Raw genomic sequence first — 15407 nt, 5'->3', positions numbered from 1 at the left:
TACTTTCGCAGCATTAACTATCTATGCAATGAATTCACTAAACCCTAAACCGTCGTTTGGATCTAGAAAACCAAGCAAGCAATAACAAGTTCAAGTTTGATCTGTTCACAAGGTGCCTCAACTTCAACTTTCATTGGCTAAGGTCCACTTTGCTCACCTATGTTCTTTTCAAGCAACTCAACAACACTTTTGGTGCCCCGATGAATTAAACCTAATATCTTAATCTAGGTGATCAATCTAGCTTAAGCATTAAGAACAACTATAGATGAAGAACAATAAGATCAATCCCTAATCCAACAAATCTAGCATCAATTAATCATAGAAATCCTTCTGAAACCCTAAACCCAACAGTGAAACTACTCAGACATGGAGAAGCAGAAACAGCAAATTAATAATGAAGAAAACATAATTGAATTGCAAAAGAATAGAAAATAGGGTTTAGAAATCTTCTCCAAAGTGTCAAGAAGGATTAGAGATCTTCTCCCTTCACTCTCAATACAGAATAGTCTCAGAAAATAAAACTTATGTCTCTGGAGGCCGTGCCTCTAACTTAAATATCAAAATAAAACCCTAAAAGTCGGTTTAAAACAAATAAGGAAAACTTGCGTCGGGGACTGGATTGGTCGATCTCGAAAGGATCAGTCGATCCAGAACGTTTTTCTGCTTTCACTCCATCTGCCTTCTAGCTCGATCAGCCTTCAACCAATTTAGCTCCAGATGCATATTTTCACCCCCAAAACGCTCAGATTCCTTCCATAGTCACCTAGAACCTGTAAAGACTCACAAAGGACTAAAAAGACTCTAAAAGCACTCTTGGACCTAGGAAAAGACTCAAAACAAACCTAAAAACTATAGTTAAAACCCTATAAAATGCAGACACATCAACCGACAATGTTGTTGTTGGCCATCTTCCGCCACTTCGGGAAAATGGTCATCTCCATCTTCAACAAGAGGCTATCCTTCGGCAACGGGTAGTCAGGTCGGGGGCGAAGACGATGCGGGAGTTGTTGGTTTAGTAGCAAGGTCTGTCGACGGATGATGCAACGTGGGAGGAGGAAAAGCAGTTGCAAGCTAGCTTCCCTGATTTTGATACGCACCTTGAGGACAAGGCTGCTGTTCGAGGGGGGGTATTGATGGGCCACAGTTGCAGAACGCCAGCAGGCCCATACGGATACGGCGGCCAAACCCACGTTACTCGGTTTAGCTCGTCCTTGCGTCGCACGGTTTTGGTTTTGGTTTTATGCTTTATTCTTTTCATTTGATAAGTTTGAATCATGTTAGGATTTGGTCTTTTAGATTTGGTGTTATCCTCTCTTGACCCCTAGAACTCAATAGTTCTATTCTTCTATAAAACCCAGAAAAGCAATAAAAAAGAGGTAGTTTTAACTACCCATTTAAAAACCTTGTGTCTTGTGTTTTACTCTCTGATTGGGACCTATCAGAAAGGTACGTCTGAAGTGGCTTCGGTGTCCTCCGGGAGTTTGCTGTGGCCGGAAAATGGGAGCTTGACGAAATTAATGGCGGAGGAGAGGTTCTCTCGTAACCGTGGGAGGAGGCGGTCGATGTTACGAGGAGTGGAGATGAAAGACACGGTGTGACCCTTTTGAACCATGAGCATAGAGAGCTGCAAGTGTGGAACCAAATGGCCAAAGGCTAACCATGGAAACATTGCTACGTGGAGCTTGGTTCCATATTCTCCATTCTTTTCTTTAATAATGTTTGCCATTGCTATGATTTATGCACTATAGGCTATGATCGACTCAAGTGTTCTTTATAAAAGAAAAGAAGATATTGTGAGATCTCTTACCGGTAAGGGAAGGGTTATTCACTTATTTGATTGCGATCAGACATGTTTTCTTTTAGTTAGCAGTGCCGGACCTACGTACATGAATGGGGGGGTCACCAGCTGACCTATCAAAATACATTTGCACTATCAAATTTCAAAACTTTAGAAAGAGAAAAATACTTTTGCACTATCAAAATTTTTTTAGTTATGTGTGGTTGCAATGGAAATATTTATTAGATTGGCCCATCGTCGTTCTTGACGTTATTCACGTTGTACTATTTTTTTTTTCTTTTGTCTATTATGGGAAGAGTTTGATAAAAGAGGAATTGCATTGTATAACCAACAAAAAAATTATAATTCAAGAATTAACTAAACTAACCATTAAAAGGTAATACACTCTATATAAACTACAATATATACCCTTTTAGCCTTGTCCATAACCTCTCCACCTTTACCTCCTTCCACCACCACCACCTTTACCTCCTTTCACCCCCACCACCTCCACCTCTTTATCACCATCAACCTAGGGTTCACAAGGTACTATCATTTAGGCTTTTGTTTTCCTCTAGCCAACACCACCGCAGACCTCCGGCGAACTCCGACCACCAGCAAACTCCGGCGAACTCCGACCACCGGCGACCTCCGGCTAACTCCAACCACCGGCGACCTCCAGCAAACTCCGACCACCGGCGACCTCCAGCGAACTCCGGCCATCACTAAACTCCGGTGAACTCCAACCTCCGACGAACTCCGGCAATCTCCGACCTTCGGCGAACTCCGGCCTCCGGCCTCCGGCCACCACCAGCCACCACCTACCAAATAACTAGAACACTAAAATGGTAATTCTATCTACCCCTCCTCCTATTCTTCTTATTTTGTCAATTAATATGCTATATTCTTAATTAAATTTGTGAATATGGTTATTTTTATTTTTTTATTTTGGCTCAACTTCAACTTAATATTAACCAAAGTTTTTAGTTACACATTGTCTTGTTCCACTTCTGACATAATCCAAACTGGCAACATAGAGTACAATTTAGGAATGTAATTGTCAAAAGACAAAGCTTCCTTCGCTACTCTATCGGCCACTCCGTTTCCTTCACGGTAAGTAAACGTCATCTTGATCTCTTCGAATTGCTCGGAGAGTTGGTTAATGTCTTGTATGATGGGTGCAACATGGTTTGACTCTGAGTCCCCTTTAATTAAAGACAATAACTGTTGGGAGTCCGTTTCAAATATTACCCTGGGATATTGTAATCGAACGAGTGAAAGCATTGCCCATCTTAATCCCTTAATCTCTGCTTCCAGCGGTTTGTTAACTCTAGGCAGAGCTCTTGCCCCCAACCAAAGTACCTTTTTATTGTTGTCCCTTAGGATCCATCCGATCCCACAATTCTCATTCTCTGTTCTCCAGGCTCCATCGACATTGCATTTTGTCCATCCTAATGGTGATGGTTGATATCTTGTGTTTTTGTTGGGTTTTAAGCCTTGTTCTTGCATAGTTTTGTTGCATAATCTTGTCATTCTAGGTTGTTTTAGGAGCATTTGCATCTAGTTTGCCATCTTTCAGGTTCTTTGAGTGATCTCTACACATTTGGAGCATTTGGGCTTGTTTTAATGCAAAGAAGCAAAGAAGAGTGGAGATCGAAAGGTCAAGGTGCGAAGACACACGCGGCCAGGCGACGCGGCCAAACCTAGACCGGTTGAAGACACGCGGCCAAGTCATGGCCGATGGAGCTTAAGTGGCTGACGGTGCAAAGACGCACGCGGCCAGGCGACGCGGCCAATCTTAGACCGATCGAAGACACGCGGCCGCACTACTCGGCCAAGCCATGGCCGATGGAGCCAGCACTTCACTTGTTTTATTTTTGAACCGGGTTTAACCCAGTTTGTTTTGGGTTGACCTAGGTTCTCTTCTACTTTACTATAAATACTCTAAACCTATTAAGGAGACTTATCTCTTATCTTATCTATTGTTTTAGCAGCCACTTAGGGTTCTTAAGCTTGTTTACTCTAGGTTTATTGAATCTTTGGTTGATTTCCCAGTTTTTAATTGCAATTGCTCATTTAAATCTCTTAATCTATAAGCTTTTATTATGATTTCACAAAGACAAACATCTTTCCTTTGTGTGATCATGATGATTAGTGAGTAGATCTCTTAAGAACTTTGGGCTTGGTAGATTAGGGAGATAGATGGTTGATCTTTGATGTCTAGGGTCTATTTTATGCATTTCCTATCTTGATTAGTGATAATATTGCTAGATAGCCTTGATCAAGCTTAAATCTAGACTTTAGGATTTCCATGCCCATAAGGTGTTTGATGAAATTCTTGAACCCAACTTTTTAAGAGCTTTGCATTCCTAGCCAATGGAAATTGATGATTAGGGTGCTTAGTGGTATTTGAACTTGTACTTAATGCATGCCTGTCTTGTGATTACCTTTGGAAATTGTTGATTATCGTTTGACTAGCATAGGATCTCTATCATGGAAATGAATTGATTTGCATTAGTGTTCTAGCCATAGGATTGTTCTTGATTGTTACTTAGACATCTAGGATTGATTAGCTATCTCCCAAGTCAATTACCTTGCCCAAGGTTCTCTTGTTAATTCTTGATTTTCAGTATATTTGCTATTTGAGTTTGTTTGCCTTGAGTTTGCATTGTCTTGTTTACTTTATTTGAGTGACTTTGATTAGTTAAGAAGTGACATAAGAACCTTTTACTTGATTAAGAATAGATTAAGCATTTTGTGTATTCTTGGTGTGTTGATTGGTGCAAATTGTGGATTGATAATAATTGATACTGAAAGTTACTACATCAGTGGTTGCCAGTTGATGTTGCGGGGTTCTGGTCGTGGAGCCATTGGGGGTTTACTTCTCAGCTCCTTGCTTAAAATCCACTCCTCCTCATCCTCTTTTGCTCTTCTTACCACCTCCTTGGCATTATGATCCTTTCCCTCGAACTGGAAGTCATTTCGACTTTTCCATAACCTCCATAGGATCCAGGGTGACTCATTGCAGCTCAGGTCCCGTTGAGTATATGTTTTCCCCAAGTTTAGGAGGTGGTACATGTTCGCATAAATGGAGTCTGACCATTCACCTCCTGGTGGTGCAGGTATAGGGGATATAGCCCAAACTAGCCGAGCAAAAGAACTTTAAAACAACATGTGGTTCACAGTTTCTATACCATTTGCACATCGCAGATAAGTACCATCTTTAGCTAAGTGTCGGTGTAACATGTTGCCTGCCACCGGTAAGCAGTTACTCACTATTCTCCACAGGAAATGCTGGATTTTTGGGGATGTATCAGTTTGCCAGATTTGTTGGAAGATCGGATTTATACTGGGTTAGTCAACCTCTTGCTGTGGTTTCCGGCTTTTGTTTAGCTCCATAACTACCCTGTACCCAGACTTCACTGTATAGTGACCATCTTTAGAATAATCCCAAGCAATCTTATCCACTGTTTCTTGGCCTCCTACTTTAATCCGGAGAATCTGCTCAGTTATATTTTCAGGGAAAAAAGTGGATAGTAGTTCTCGATTCCACTCTTTTCCATTGGCGTCCAAGAGATCTTTGACATACCTGAGTCTTGAGACATACCGACGAAGCTCCAATGGGATTTGGTTCATCTCTGTGACTCCTCTCGCCGGTTTAGCCAATAACCATTGATGCACCCATATGTCAACAGCTTCTCCATTACCAATAACTACTCTGATCCCTTGCCTGACCAACTCTTGTGCTTCATGAATGCTTCTCCATGCAAACGAGGGTCTACAGTCCAGTGGTGCATTTAGGGGATCAGACTTTCGGAAATATCTGCTTTTATATATTTGTCCCAAGTGTGAATTTTGTCTTGAATATGGTTATTCAGCAAATTGACCCTTGATAAAAATTCTCAAAAGTCCTACTTTTTTTTTTTTAATTGGTAAAAATTCTTTTGAAAACCCACCACTGCCCAAATAAACCGGCCCGAAAGAGAAAATATCTCGACTCTATGGCATCAAGCCACGTAGCTAAATGGGCTATAGAAATGAAAATCACGAAAAAAATGAAATTATATGTTTGGTCTATAAGACGATCATCACATCTTCAAGACTCTTGTTTACCAAGCAACTAACAATTTTTTTTTTTGTTATATATTAATGGATAACTTGATATACAAACATACGATATAGGATTTTGTTTTTCAAAATTTTTATTGTTATAAGTAGATTCCATATTATCATATATGTAAAGAATACAATAAAACGAATACTTCCCGGGTTTTCTCAAACTTGACATAACAAACGTGATTAAACTGGAAAAATGCACACCATTTAGTTTTATTTAGTACAATCGATACTACAATATTTATTAAATCAAGAAAAGCTTATTTGCATTATCAGTGATTCAAAAACTTTACAGGAAGAAGTGGAAGCTCGTTTTTCTTGCTCGCATTAAGGCCAGGAGATTCTTCCATGTCGATATCTTCGACCACCATGCCTTCCGGTAACTTCCAATCAAAATGATACAAAAGATTTGCAAGACCAAACTCCACCATTGTTGTCCCCATGTACATGGCAGGACACATTCTCCTACCACTTCCAAATGGTAACAGCTCAAAGTTTTGTCCTTTTGCATCAATGTTACTATTAATAAACCTCTCTGGAAGAAACTCCTCTGGGTATTTCCAAGTATCGGCATCACGTCCGATAGCCCAAACATTCACATAAAGTCTTGTCTTGGCCGGAATCGTGTAGCCGTTGATTTCAAATTCGGACATAACTTCTCTAGGAACCAAAAGAGGTGCTGGAGGATGTAGCCTCCATGTTTCATTGATCACCATTTTCAGATAATGGAGCTGATCTATGTCATCCAAGCTGATCACTGACTTGTTCCCAATTTGATTTCTAATTTCGGATTGCACTTTCTTCATTACTCGTGGGTTTCTCATAAGTTCTGTCATTGCCCATGTCATTGTTATTGCAGATGTGCCGATGCCTCCAAGAAGAACATTCTGTAATAAGACCATTAAAAGAATTATAATCATCAAATACTATAATCCTAAAACTGAATTGCGTATAATTTACCATTAAGACTGCTTTGATATGGTTTCTTGTGAGCTTGCCATATCCAAGAACAGTTCCTTCTTTCTCCAACCTCAAAAGTAAGTCCACAAAATCTTCAACTCCTTCTTTGTTCCCCTGTTTATGTAGATCAAACATTTGTTCGTAGAACGCATCGAGACCTCTCACGCTTCTCTCTCTCTGCCCCTGTAAACCCGTGAGCCAGTCGACGATCCAACCGCCACTTGGAAAATAATCCGAGGCAGAGAAGCTCCCCAAAAACAAAAATGCATCATGGATTAACTTGTCGAAATTGTCACTGTTAAGCACAGTTCCTTGGAAACTCACACCAAATGCTGCCTTGCATATCACGCCTACAGTTAAAGAAGCTAACTTCTCGCTCAAGTTAATCGGAGTTTGCTGAGCAGCTGATTCCGAGAAGGAATCCATCAGTTTCTTGACTTCCTCGTCCTTAATGGGTTGTATCAAGTGGACTCGGTTGACACTGAAGAGTTCTTGGACACAAATCCTCCTTAATTCTTTCCAGTAATCATTGAAAGGTGAGAAAACTATGTCTAGGTAGTTGTATGAGAGCGCTCTTGGTCCTAAATAATCATGTGTTTTGTTTAATCCTATGAACAAAGAAACCAAAAATCAAAACTTAAGTATGTGTTGAGTGATACCTGCTAAGCTAGGACGGCTACAACAATGGAGGTCATGAATTTTCAAAGCTTGCTTTGCTGTTTCAGATGAAGAAACTATGACTGTTGGGATACTTCCAAACTTCAAAAGCATCACCGGACCATACTTTTTGGAGAGTCTCCATAGAGACTGATGTGGTAACTCTCCGAGCTGATGCAAGTTTCCGATGATCGGAAAGCCAGGAGGAGATGGTGGTTTCCCTTGATGTTGCCGCCGCTTCTTGAGTCTCAAAGCGGCGAGAAGGAGAATACAAGAGAGAAAGAGAAGTGATAGAAACCAAATTGTAGCCATTTGTTGATTTGATGGCTGATGAAGGGAAAGAAAGACATATGTATAGCAATATTGCTCTCTTCAATTATTTTCTGACATCTTCACTAATGTTAAGTTTTAAAAGAAATAATAATTTAACTCAATTTGCATGTATAATAAATCATTTTTTCAAAAACGTATATGTGTCATGGGCCTGTGGCTATTTTATTTATATTGTCTTTTACTGTATAAAATGATTAAATTAGTTTCTTTTAGCACCTAAACATCACATCAGCTTAATTTGATAAAGTTTTGGTTACAAAAAAAGTTCAGGTGAAAAGAGATGTGTATTGAATTGAGTAAGCAGATGTGCCTGATACGAAGGAGGACAAATTATGATCTTCAAACTACTGTCCTTGAACAATTTCTTCTACAAACAACTCTTCTCACTCAATAATAATTTACATTTTTTTATATAAAATAAAACCACTCCAAATCGTTAAAGTACTATTTTAGAAGAAAAAAAAAAGTTGAATAATTTGGTTAGGTGACCAAAGAATCCAAGATATTCTGACAGTAACATGAATCACATGAATCACAAGAATATTATTTGTCACCACATTTTATTTTAGTTTACACACAAAAAAAATTACTTAAAAATTTATAATTGAAAATTACCTCATGATATTGTTTTTCTAGTTAGCTACTTTTTTTTCCGAAAATCAAAACTACTATTATAGAAGAATGAAATATCTCTATTGGAAAATAAACCTTTGACTTACGTCATGCATGACTCATGATATTAATTGTTTTAATGTAGCAAACCTGTAATGATTTTGATCCGATTCCAAAGCTTCGCAATTTATTAAAGCTCAAAGTGATCACTAGATTCACAACTACACGATAATAACATTGTAATATATATGGGTTGATCCAACACAAGACTGAAGCTAATCGAGAGCAATAACTGGTCCATGGGATCAACTTAGATAATTAATCATTAACACTCAAAACAATCATAGGATGGGTTATGTACTTGAGCATACTCCATACTATTAGAGTTTGGATTACTTCAATGAGATTAATACACTTCTATAACACTAAATTACCTTTGTTAATCATTTAATTATGATAAACTTTCATTTTCAAATCAAACTAATAGTAAGATTAACAATCAAGTCTAATTTAATTACTTCACTAATCATCGTAGCATAATTAACTTCCATTGGCTTGGCTAGAAAGAAAAGCTCATAGAAGATTTTGTTCAAACATTTTATCCCGATGAAGAAATGTTTGCCCGCATGTAATCCCCATATAAATAGGGTCACGGAAAATGGTGGCCACTCTAAAATCTACATCATTCACGATACAAGGGAAACATGAATCTATGATTCTGTTCTTAGCATTAACAAATAAAACCAGCCATGTGATGTTATAAAACTCTTAAAAAGGATAAGAGAATCACTGTGTTTACTAGGCGGCTTCTTCCATCACATGTTCCGCGGTGGCTGGGGCCACTGGGTAATAATGGTAATGTAGCTCGCCAACGTCATCTCCAGAGAGTTTCGTCCATCCTTGAGGCCCAACGTGGTACACTGATCAATAGAGATTAGGGAAAGTTTAATACACTTGCAAAGTTACAACAACCACAAGAATAATGTATTGAAAGAAGAAAGGATTGTTCTTTTACCGCTAGCAACTCCACCACTAGCTCCATCACGGAATGTAGCATGGTAGATGGATCTCCTTGCTAACTCCGAGGCTTCTTCAATCGACATATCGAATTTGTATCTGTTGACAAAAACAACCATAAAAATTTGACATTGTTGTGGGATTGGGACTAAAAGCAAAGTAGGGTTGAAATAGAGAAATACCCGCTGTCGAGAACACCGTAGGCGTATGGTGAACCGGAACCGACAGAGAATCTGTCTCCCTTAAGTCTTCCTCCTTCGTTGTCAACATAGTACAATCCAGGGCCCTATTCCAAAAAAGATTACAGTTGAGCATCTCAACATTTTGCTTGGCTGAGTGAAACTATTGACAGGTAACGGTTAGGATATAAAGATTGAGGTACTGACTGTTTCATCCCATCCAGCAATCATTGTGCCAACGGAAAGTCCCATTCCACGGTATGAATAGAGCATGTTAGCAAGAAGCTTTGAAGCTCCTGAAACAGAGATTCTTCTTTTGTTTGCCAGCTCATGTAGACGACACTAGTATAAGCAAATAAACCACACTCTCTATTAGAGACATAGAGTCTGGATTTGGTATACAAGTTAGAAAACAAACTATTAAGATAAACTGGGACTAGATTTTAGATACAAGAAATTAAAGAAACCATATGTTTGCTCTTGCATACAACAAGAGCATAACAAAAAGATTGATGCCTAATGAGTAATGATATAGAAATGTTAAGTTCCCAGTACAGAGGAGCTAAAGCCACCACACCAAACAGAAAAATACATGCCTAGAATCTAAAGAGACACATGTTCTTATGTCACCAGACAGATAATACAGACTTTTCTTATTCTATGAAACAGACGGCATTGAAAACATTTAAATCTCCAACAAATGACCCAACAGCTTTTGGATATCAGCTATATGAAAAAAGGACAGGTGAGACGTAACCGGATTGCCTCAGAAAGGAAGATAACTGATAGATCCGGTAATCAATTCAGAAAGCTAGGGAAAATTATCGTTAGGTACCTTAATTCCCAGATTTCTGTGCCAGAATTGGCAATCAGCAGCTCCACCAGCCATTGTACCAAGCATATAAGGATTAATTTCAATAATCTTCTTCACAGACTGCGACGCTGGATTGGAAAAAGTAAAACATACAAACAAAACATCAGCAATCACAAAAATGCCTAGTTGCTTCTATGTACAATATCACTGGCAAACATAAATAAAGATCAGAACTTCGTTTAACAATCCAACACATAAATAAAAGCCAGCAAGAATCTAATTCAGTCTTTAGAGAGGTCACAAGTCTCAAGTCAACACATAGAGAAATATGAAATAAACATAAAAATATATTCAAAGAGAAACATACAGATGTATCCTCCCATGCTAGCTCGAGAATCAGCAGCTACCATAACACCTTCTTTAAAGATAAACGCAAGTGTAGTTGTACCCTTTGCAGGCTTCACCATCTCCACAGATTTCTTCTGAAACCCATCAAACTAAAAAAAAAAAAAAAATCCCACAATCAAATAATAACTAAATTCAAAAGTATTAGAATCTGTGACAAAAACTGAATTTTGAAACTAAAACTCACATCAGTTGTACGAGGAAGATCAAACGAAGGTACAGACGAAACCCCATCAAGCATCTCACTGTTTGATCCAAAGCCAATCACAGGCATAGTTGTCTCAAATCCACTAGTGTCAAGCTTCATTGTCAAAATTCCTATATAGAATCGTCGAATCACCAAACCATTCAATAAATTATGCAAAAAAACGTGAAGCTTTAGATAAACCCATATCAGGGTATTAACAAAGGAGCTTCCTTTCACAGTTCAAATCGGATCTAACACGAGATTACTTTCGTGTGTGTGTTACTATGTTTGTCTTAGCTATGAACCATAAACCCTAATAGTTCATTGTAAAGCCAAATTAATCACAATTAGGGGGCTGAGACATACCTGAAGAACGAAATCGAGTAGCGAAATTAACGAACTGTGTGATAATAACTGGAGAATGAATAAGAAGAAGCAAATTATGGAGGGATGTTTCTTGAGCTCCGGGTAAACTGATGAACGGGGCCCAGATATGGGCGATCGGGTCGGGTCGTGTTGAGTCATTTCGTGTCATAAACTCATAGTATTAATTATGTTGGGCTTAGTGGGTCATAATTGGGCCTTTTTCTTTTCTCTCCGTTATGTGCATCATGATTCGATCAAATTTATCTGGTGAAAATTTGTTTATTAATTTTGTTAATTAGTTAGAATCCAGTGTTACTTTTTAAATCAATTTTTCATTGATTTTACTAGAGTGTTGATTTTACATTGGATTTTAACAGATTATTAAATGTTTATAGTTAAAAAAGACAATGGTTTCAGATCAAAAGTAAAAAAGAAAACTATGTTAAAATCTTATGATTTAACAACACCTCCTTAATAATATCAAGGACAATATTTGGGTTCATCTCTACGCATAAATCTCGTTATTCACCTCCTTATAAAATAAAGAAATTAACAAAATATGTATACATCATTGTATCATTGTAAAAATAAATAAAAACTCAATTCGTTCTTTTATAAACCAAACTGATAGATAATTTCGTTTTAATTGTAAAATCTAAACTCTAACCAACTCATCTATAAACTCAAACCGATATATAATTTTGTTATAATTGTAAAATCTAAACTCTAACTACTTCATTTGTAAACCTAAACCGACATATAATTTCGTTCAAATCGTAAAATCTAAACCTTAACCACCCTCATTTGTAAACTCAAACCGACATATAATTTCGTTTTATTTGTAAATCTAAATTCTAATTACCTCATTTGTAAATCCAGACTGACACATAATTTCGTTCTAATTGTAAAATCTAAATCATAATTCTCATTTATAAACCCAAACCGATATATAACCTTGTTAATTGTAAAATTTAAACCAAATACATATTTAACATTCTTAAATTAAAAATATACAGAATTAGTTTTTTTTTTTTTCTTTTAAATTTAATTTTTATTTATTTTAAAATAAAATATTATATAGAAGAATCTGATTAGTTAATAAATAAAGTATTTTTCATAATATTCCTCTCCTTCCGCGTAAATTGATAAAGTTAAGTCTTAAATCAGCCTCTTAGGGGGGGTTATTGGTTTGAGAGTTAAATAGAATTTTAATGACTTTAAAAGTTATGTAAAATATGTTGTTATTAAATCAAGACTTTTTAAAACTCTTTTAAAATTTGGTGTTATTAGTTGTGGATTTGTAAAAAGTTATCTAAAATCTTTATAAATCTAGTGTTATTGGATTAAGAGTTTTATAAAGTCATTAAAAGTTTTATGTTATTCAAGTAAAACAAAAGAATCTTGGATTGTTAATGAATTCAATTATTATGTTATTTGTTTAGGATTTTATATCATTTTCTTCATAGAAAAAGTCATGAAAACTCTCTCATCAAATAGAGAGATTTATGAATCATAGTCCATGACTTTTTTTTTCACCACAGTTGCTCTTCTTCTCCGCCTCTCACACTCTTCTCCCTGCCCTAGAACAAAAGTATTGCATCAATTTTACAAACTTTGCGAAATCTCTCATGATAAATCTCCGAGCCGAGAGACCAGAAAGAGAATCAAAAAGAGATGAACAAACAAGAATCAATAAAGCAAGCATGAGAATGTATGACCTAATGTTCATGAAAGTCACATAATTGAGTTTTGTATAACATAAAATCACATTCGGACTCAGTTATGTGTTCGGTGGTTTATGAAAGTCATATAGATTTATGATCATAAATTGATTCATGACAGCTGCACGAATTGTATGCTTTGTCTTATGAAGAGTCATGTCTTCTTATTACACAACACAATGTTTCACTTGTATAAGTACAGATCGAGCCTCTATTTCCTGCAACACCAAAGTCTGTAATACAATTCAGTTTCTCATATCAATAAAGTTGTGTAATTGATTAAAAAGAGAGAATCGTTTATCATTTTGTTCTTTACTTTATCATTCTGTTCTTGACTCCATCTCTCATAAGATATATGACTTTTGCAAACATGATTTTATAGAAGAAGAGATAAGCAATATTTTTTAAGAAAGATTTTACAAGATTTTATAAGAGATTTTACAAGATTAGGAAAAACAAATCAGCAAGATTTTAAAACACTTTCTAAACAATCACCTAGAATCCTTCATTTTATACTTTCCATGATTTTATTTGAAGTCATTAAAATTCTCTTAAAATCTCAAACCAATACCACCCCCTTAAGTTTGGAACATTCTACTTTACAAAAACTAATGACGCAATTAAAATATAATGATTGTACCATTAACAGTTAACAATTCTTGTCATGCCAATAAATACAGAATATTAATTATTTCTAAATGTGGCAAAAAATGAAAAGAAAAGGAGCAAACGCAAATCGCAAAACGTTAGCGTCTGGTATTGCATCTTCTAGCTCGCATAGCTCCTGAAGGAGGACTATTAAACGAAACGCTGCAATGAGTATGCAACCGATAAGAGTACCTAAACAATGGTCCAAAGTACGAACGTGCGTGAAACGTTCCTCTTAGGTTCAACAAAACCGGACCTGTTTCAATCTGACGTTGCAACTCCCGGCTCTGCGTTGGCTGAAGCTGGACCTGACTGCTCACAAGATGAACATTCGCAAATATCGACATTTTCTTAGGAACCTTGAACGGTTGAATGTATTGAGTCGCAATGAGGTTGTTGTAATAGTAAAGCTCGAACGTCGCATAGGTAAAGTCCACACTGCTTTTCTTGCTTGGGTTTGTAACGTTTGCTAAAATGGTTAGATCACCGTTTAGCAAGAACCCCATGTCGAGATAAGCAGCGTTTAGGTTAGCGGCTGAGATATCGACGTACGGAGAACGAGGACGGTACACGAGGTAGACGATAAGGACGATTAAACCGCCGAGAATAAGAAGGACCCAGAATATTGCACAGCAAAATGCAGCTGACCATGTCATTGTGCTTGTCTCTCTTGAAGGAGGTGGTAACCGTGGGCCGCCACGGCGATGCGGTGATGGTGTTGGAGCGGTTCTCCATGGACTTGGTTTTGGTATTGGAGGTAATGTTGATCCATAACCTCCTCCACGTGGGGGTGGTTGTGGTGGTGGAGGTCGTTGTTGTTGTTGTTGTTGATGATGATCTTCAGGGCTTAATAGTAATGGTCTTTTTGCAGAGTTTGGAGTTTTTCGTGGTGGGAGTTTATCTTCTGGGCTTAATGGTAAAGGTATTATAGAATGTGTAGGTTCTTGGATTGGCTTTTCACGGTGGCGACCACGAGACTTGATTAGGATTCCCGGTGGAGCGACCGGGTGAGGTTGCGGGGTTTTGTGGTTTGGGGTTTTGTGTTTAGGTGTTTTGTGGTGCGGGATGGGCGGGATAAGCGGTTCATGTGGAGATGTTTGTGAGGTAGAAGCACCACCGCCTTTGAGATGTGGATTCTGAGATGGAATTCGAGCAAAATGAGGGTTGGTTTCATAGTGATCATGATGAGACATTTAGAGGATAGAAGTTAAAAAAAAAAAAAGCATCAAAGGAAATTGAGTTAAGTAAAGACTTGAGATGAAAGAATGAGAAGGGGGAGAGAGATTTGAACTGTTTCTAATTTCTAAATGAGATAAGAGAGAGAGAGGGAGAATAACTTGGTGACAAGTTCAAGTAAAGAAGGAAAGTGACAGAACGAAGCAAGTAATCTTTTTGTAGATTCCTTGCACTAATTCAAAATCAGTCTTTAATCTCTAAAATAAAACAGAAGGAAAGAACAACTATAAAACGTTACCTCTTTCTTTTTCTAATTCAAAAGATTATTAAGAAAAACCTGTAAATTACTCAAGCCAATTACACTAGGAGAGATTGGGTTAAGAACTTACAGTAACAGATCACTAGAGTATATATGTAAATCAATCTTTTTAGCTCATTC

The 15407-nt window shown here is 37.3% G+C and overlaps 3 protein-coding genes across 3 annotated transcripts; all 3 read right to left on the bottom strand.

Moving 5' to 3' along the window:
- Positions 1 to 6076: 6076 nt before the first annotated feature.
- LOC104710436 (cytochrome P450 71B37) lies at positions 6077 to 8170 on the bottom strand. Its single transcript, XM_010427046.3, has 3 exons — positions 7513 to 8170; positions 6854 to 7434; positions 6077 to 6780 (listed from the first exon to the last, which is right to left on the bottom strand). Exons 1-3 carry the CDS (start codon positions 7820 to 7822, stop codon positions 6166 to 6168), a joined length of 1506 nt encoding a protein of 501 aa, XP_010425348.1. The 5' UTR covers positions 7823 to 8170; the 3' UTR covers positions 6077 to 6165.
- An 868-nt stretch (positions 8171 to 9038) lies between these two features.
- Positions 9039 to 11579, bottom strand: LOC104710435 (proteasome subunit beta type-5-B). The gene is made up of 8 exons (XM_010427045.3): positions 11424 to 11579; positions 11058 to 11188; positions 10833 to 10962; positions 10487 to 10593; positions 9859 to 9993; positions 9655 to 9758; positions 9471 to 9571; positions 9039 to 9375 (listed from the first exon to the last, which is right to left on the bottom strand). Exons 2-8 carry the CDS (start codon positions 11175 to 11177, stop codon positions 9254 to 9256), a joined length of 819 nt encoding a protein of 272 aa, XP_010425347.1. The 5' UTR covers positions 11178 to 11188; positions 11424 to 11579; the 3' UTR covers positions 9039 to 9253.
- A 2163-nt stretch (positions 11580 to 13742) lies between these two features.
- LOC104710434 (uncharacterized) lies at positions 13743 to 15100 on the bottom strand. Its single transcript, XM_010427041.3, has one exon. The coding sequence runs from the start codon at positions 14983 to 14985 to the stop codon at positions 13891 to 13893; it is 1095 nt and encodes a 364-aa protein (XP_010425343.1). The 5' UTR covers positions 14986 to 15100; the 3' UTR covers positions 13743 to 13890.
- Positions 15101 to 15407: the final 307 nt, after the last annotated feature.

This window comes from Camelina sativa, chromosome 9 (genome assembly GCF_030686135.1).
Source record: "Camelina sativa cultivar CO46 ecotype springtype chromosome 9, ASM3068613v1".
In the NCBI taxonomy this organism is placed as follows: Eukaryota; Viridiplantae; Streptophyta; class Magnoliopsida; order Brassicales; family Brassicaceae; genus Camelina; species Camelina sativa.
This window is presented reverse-complemented; position numbering and strand designations above follow the sequence as displayed.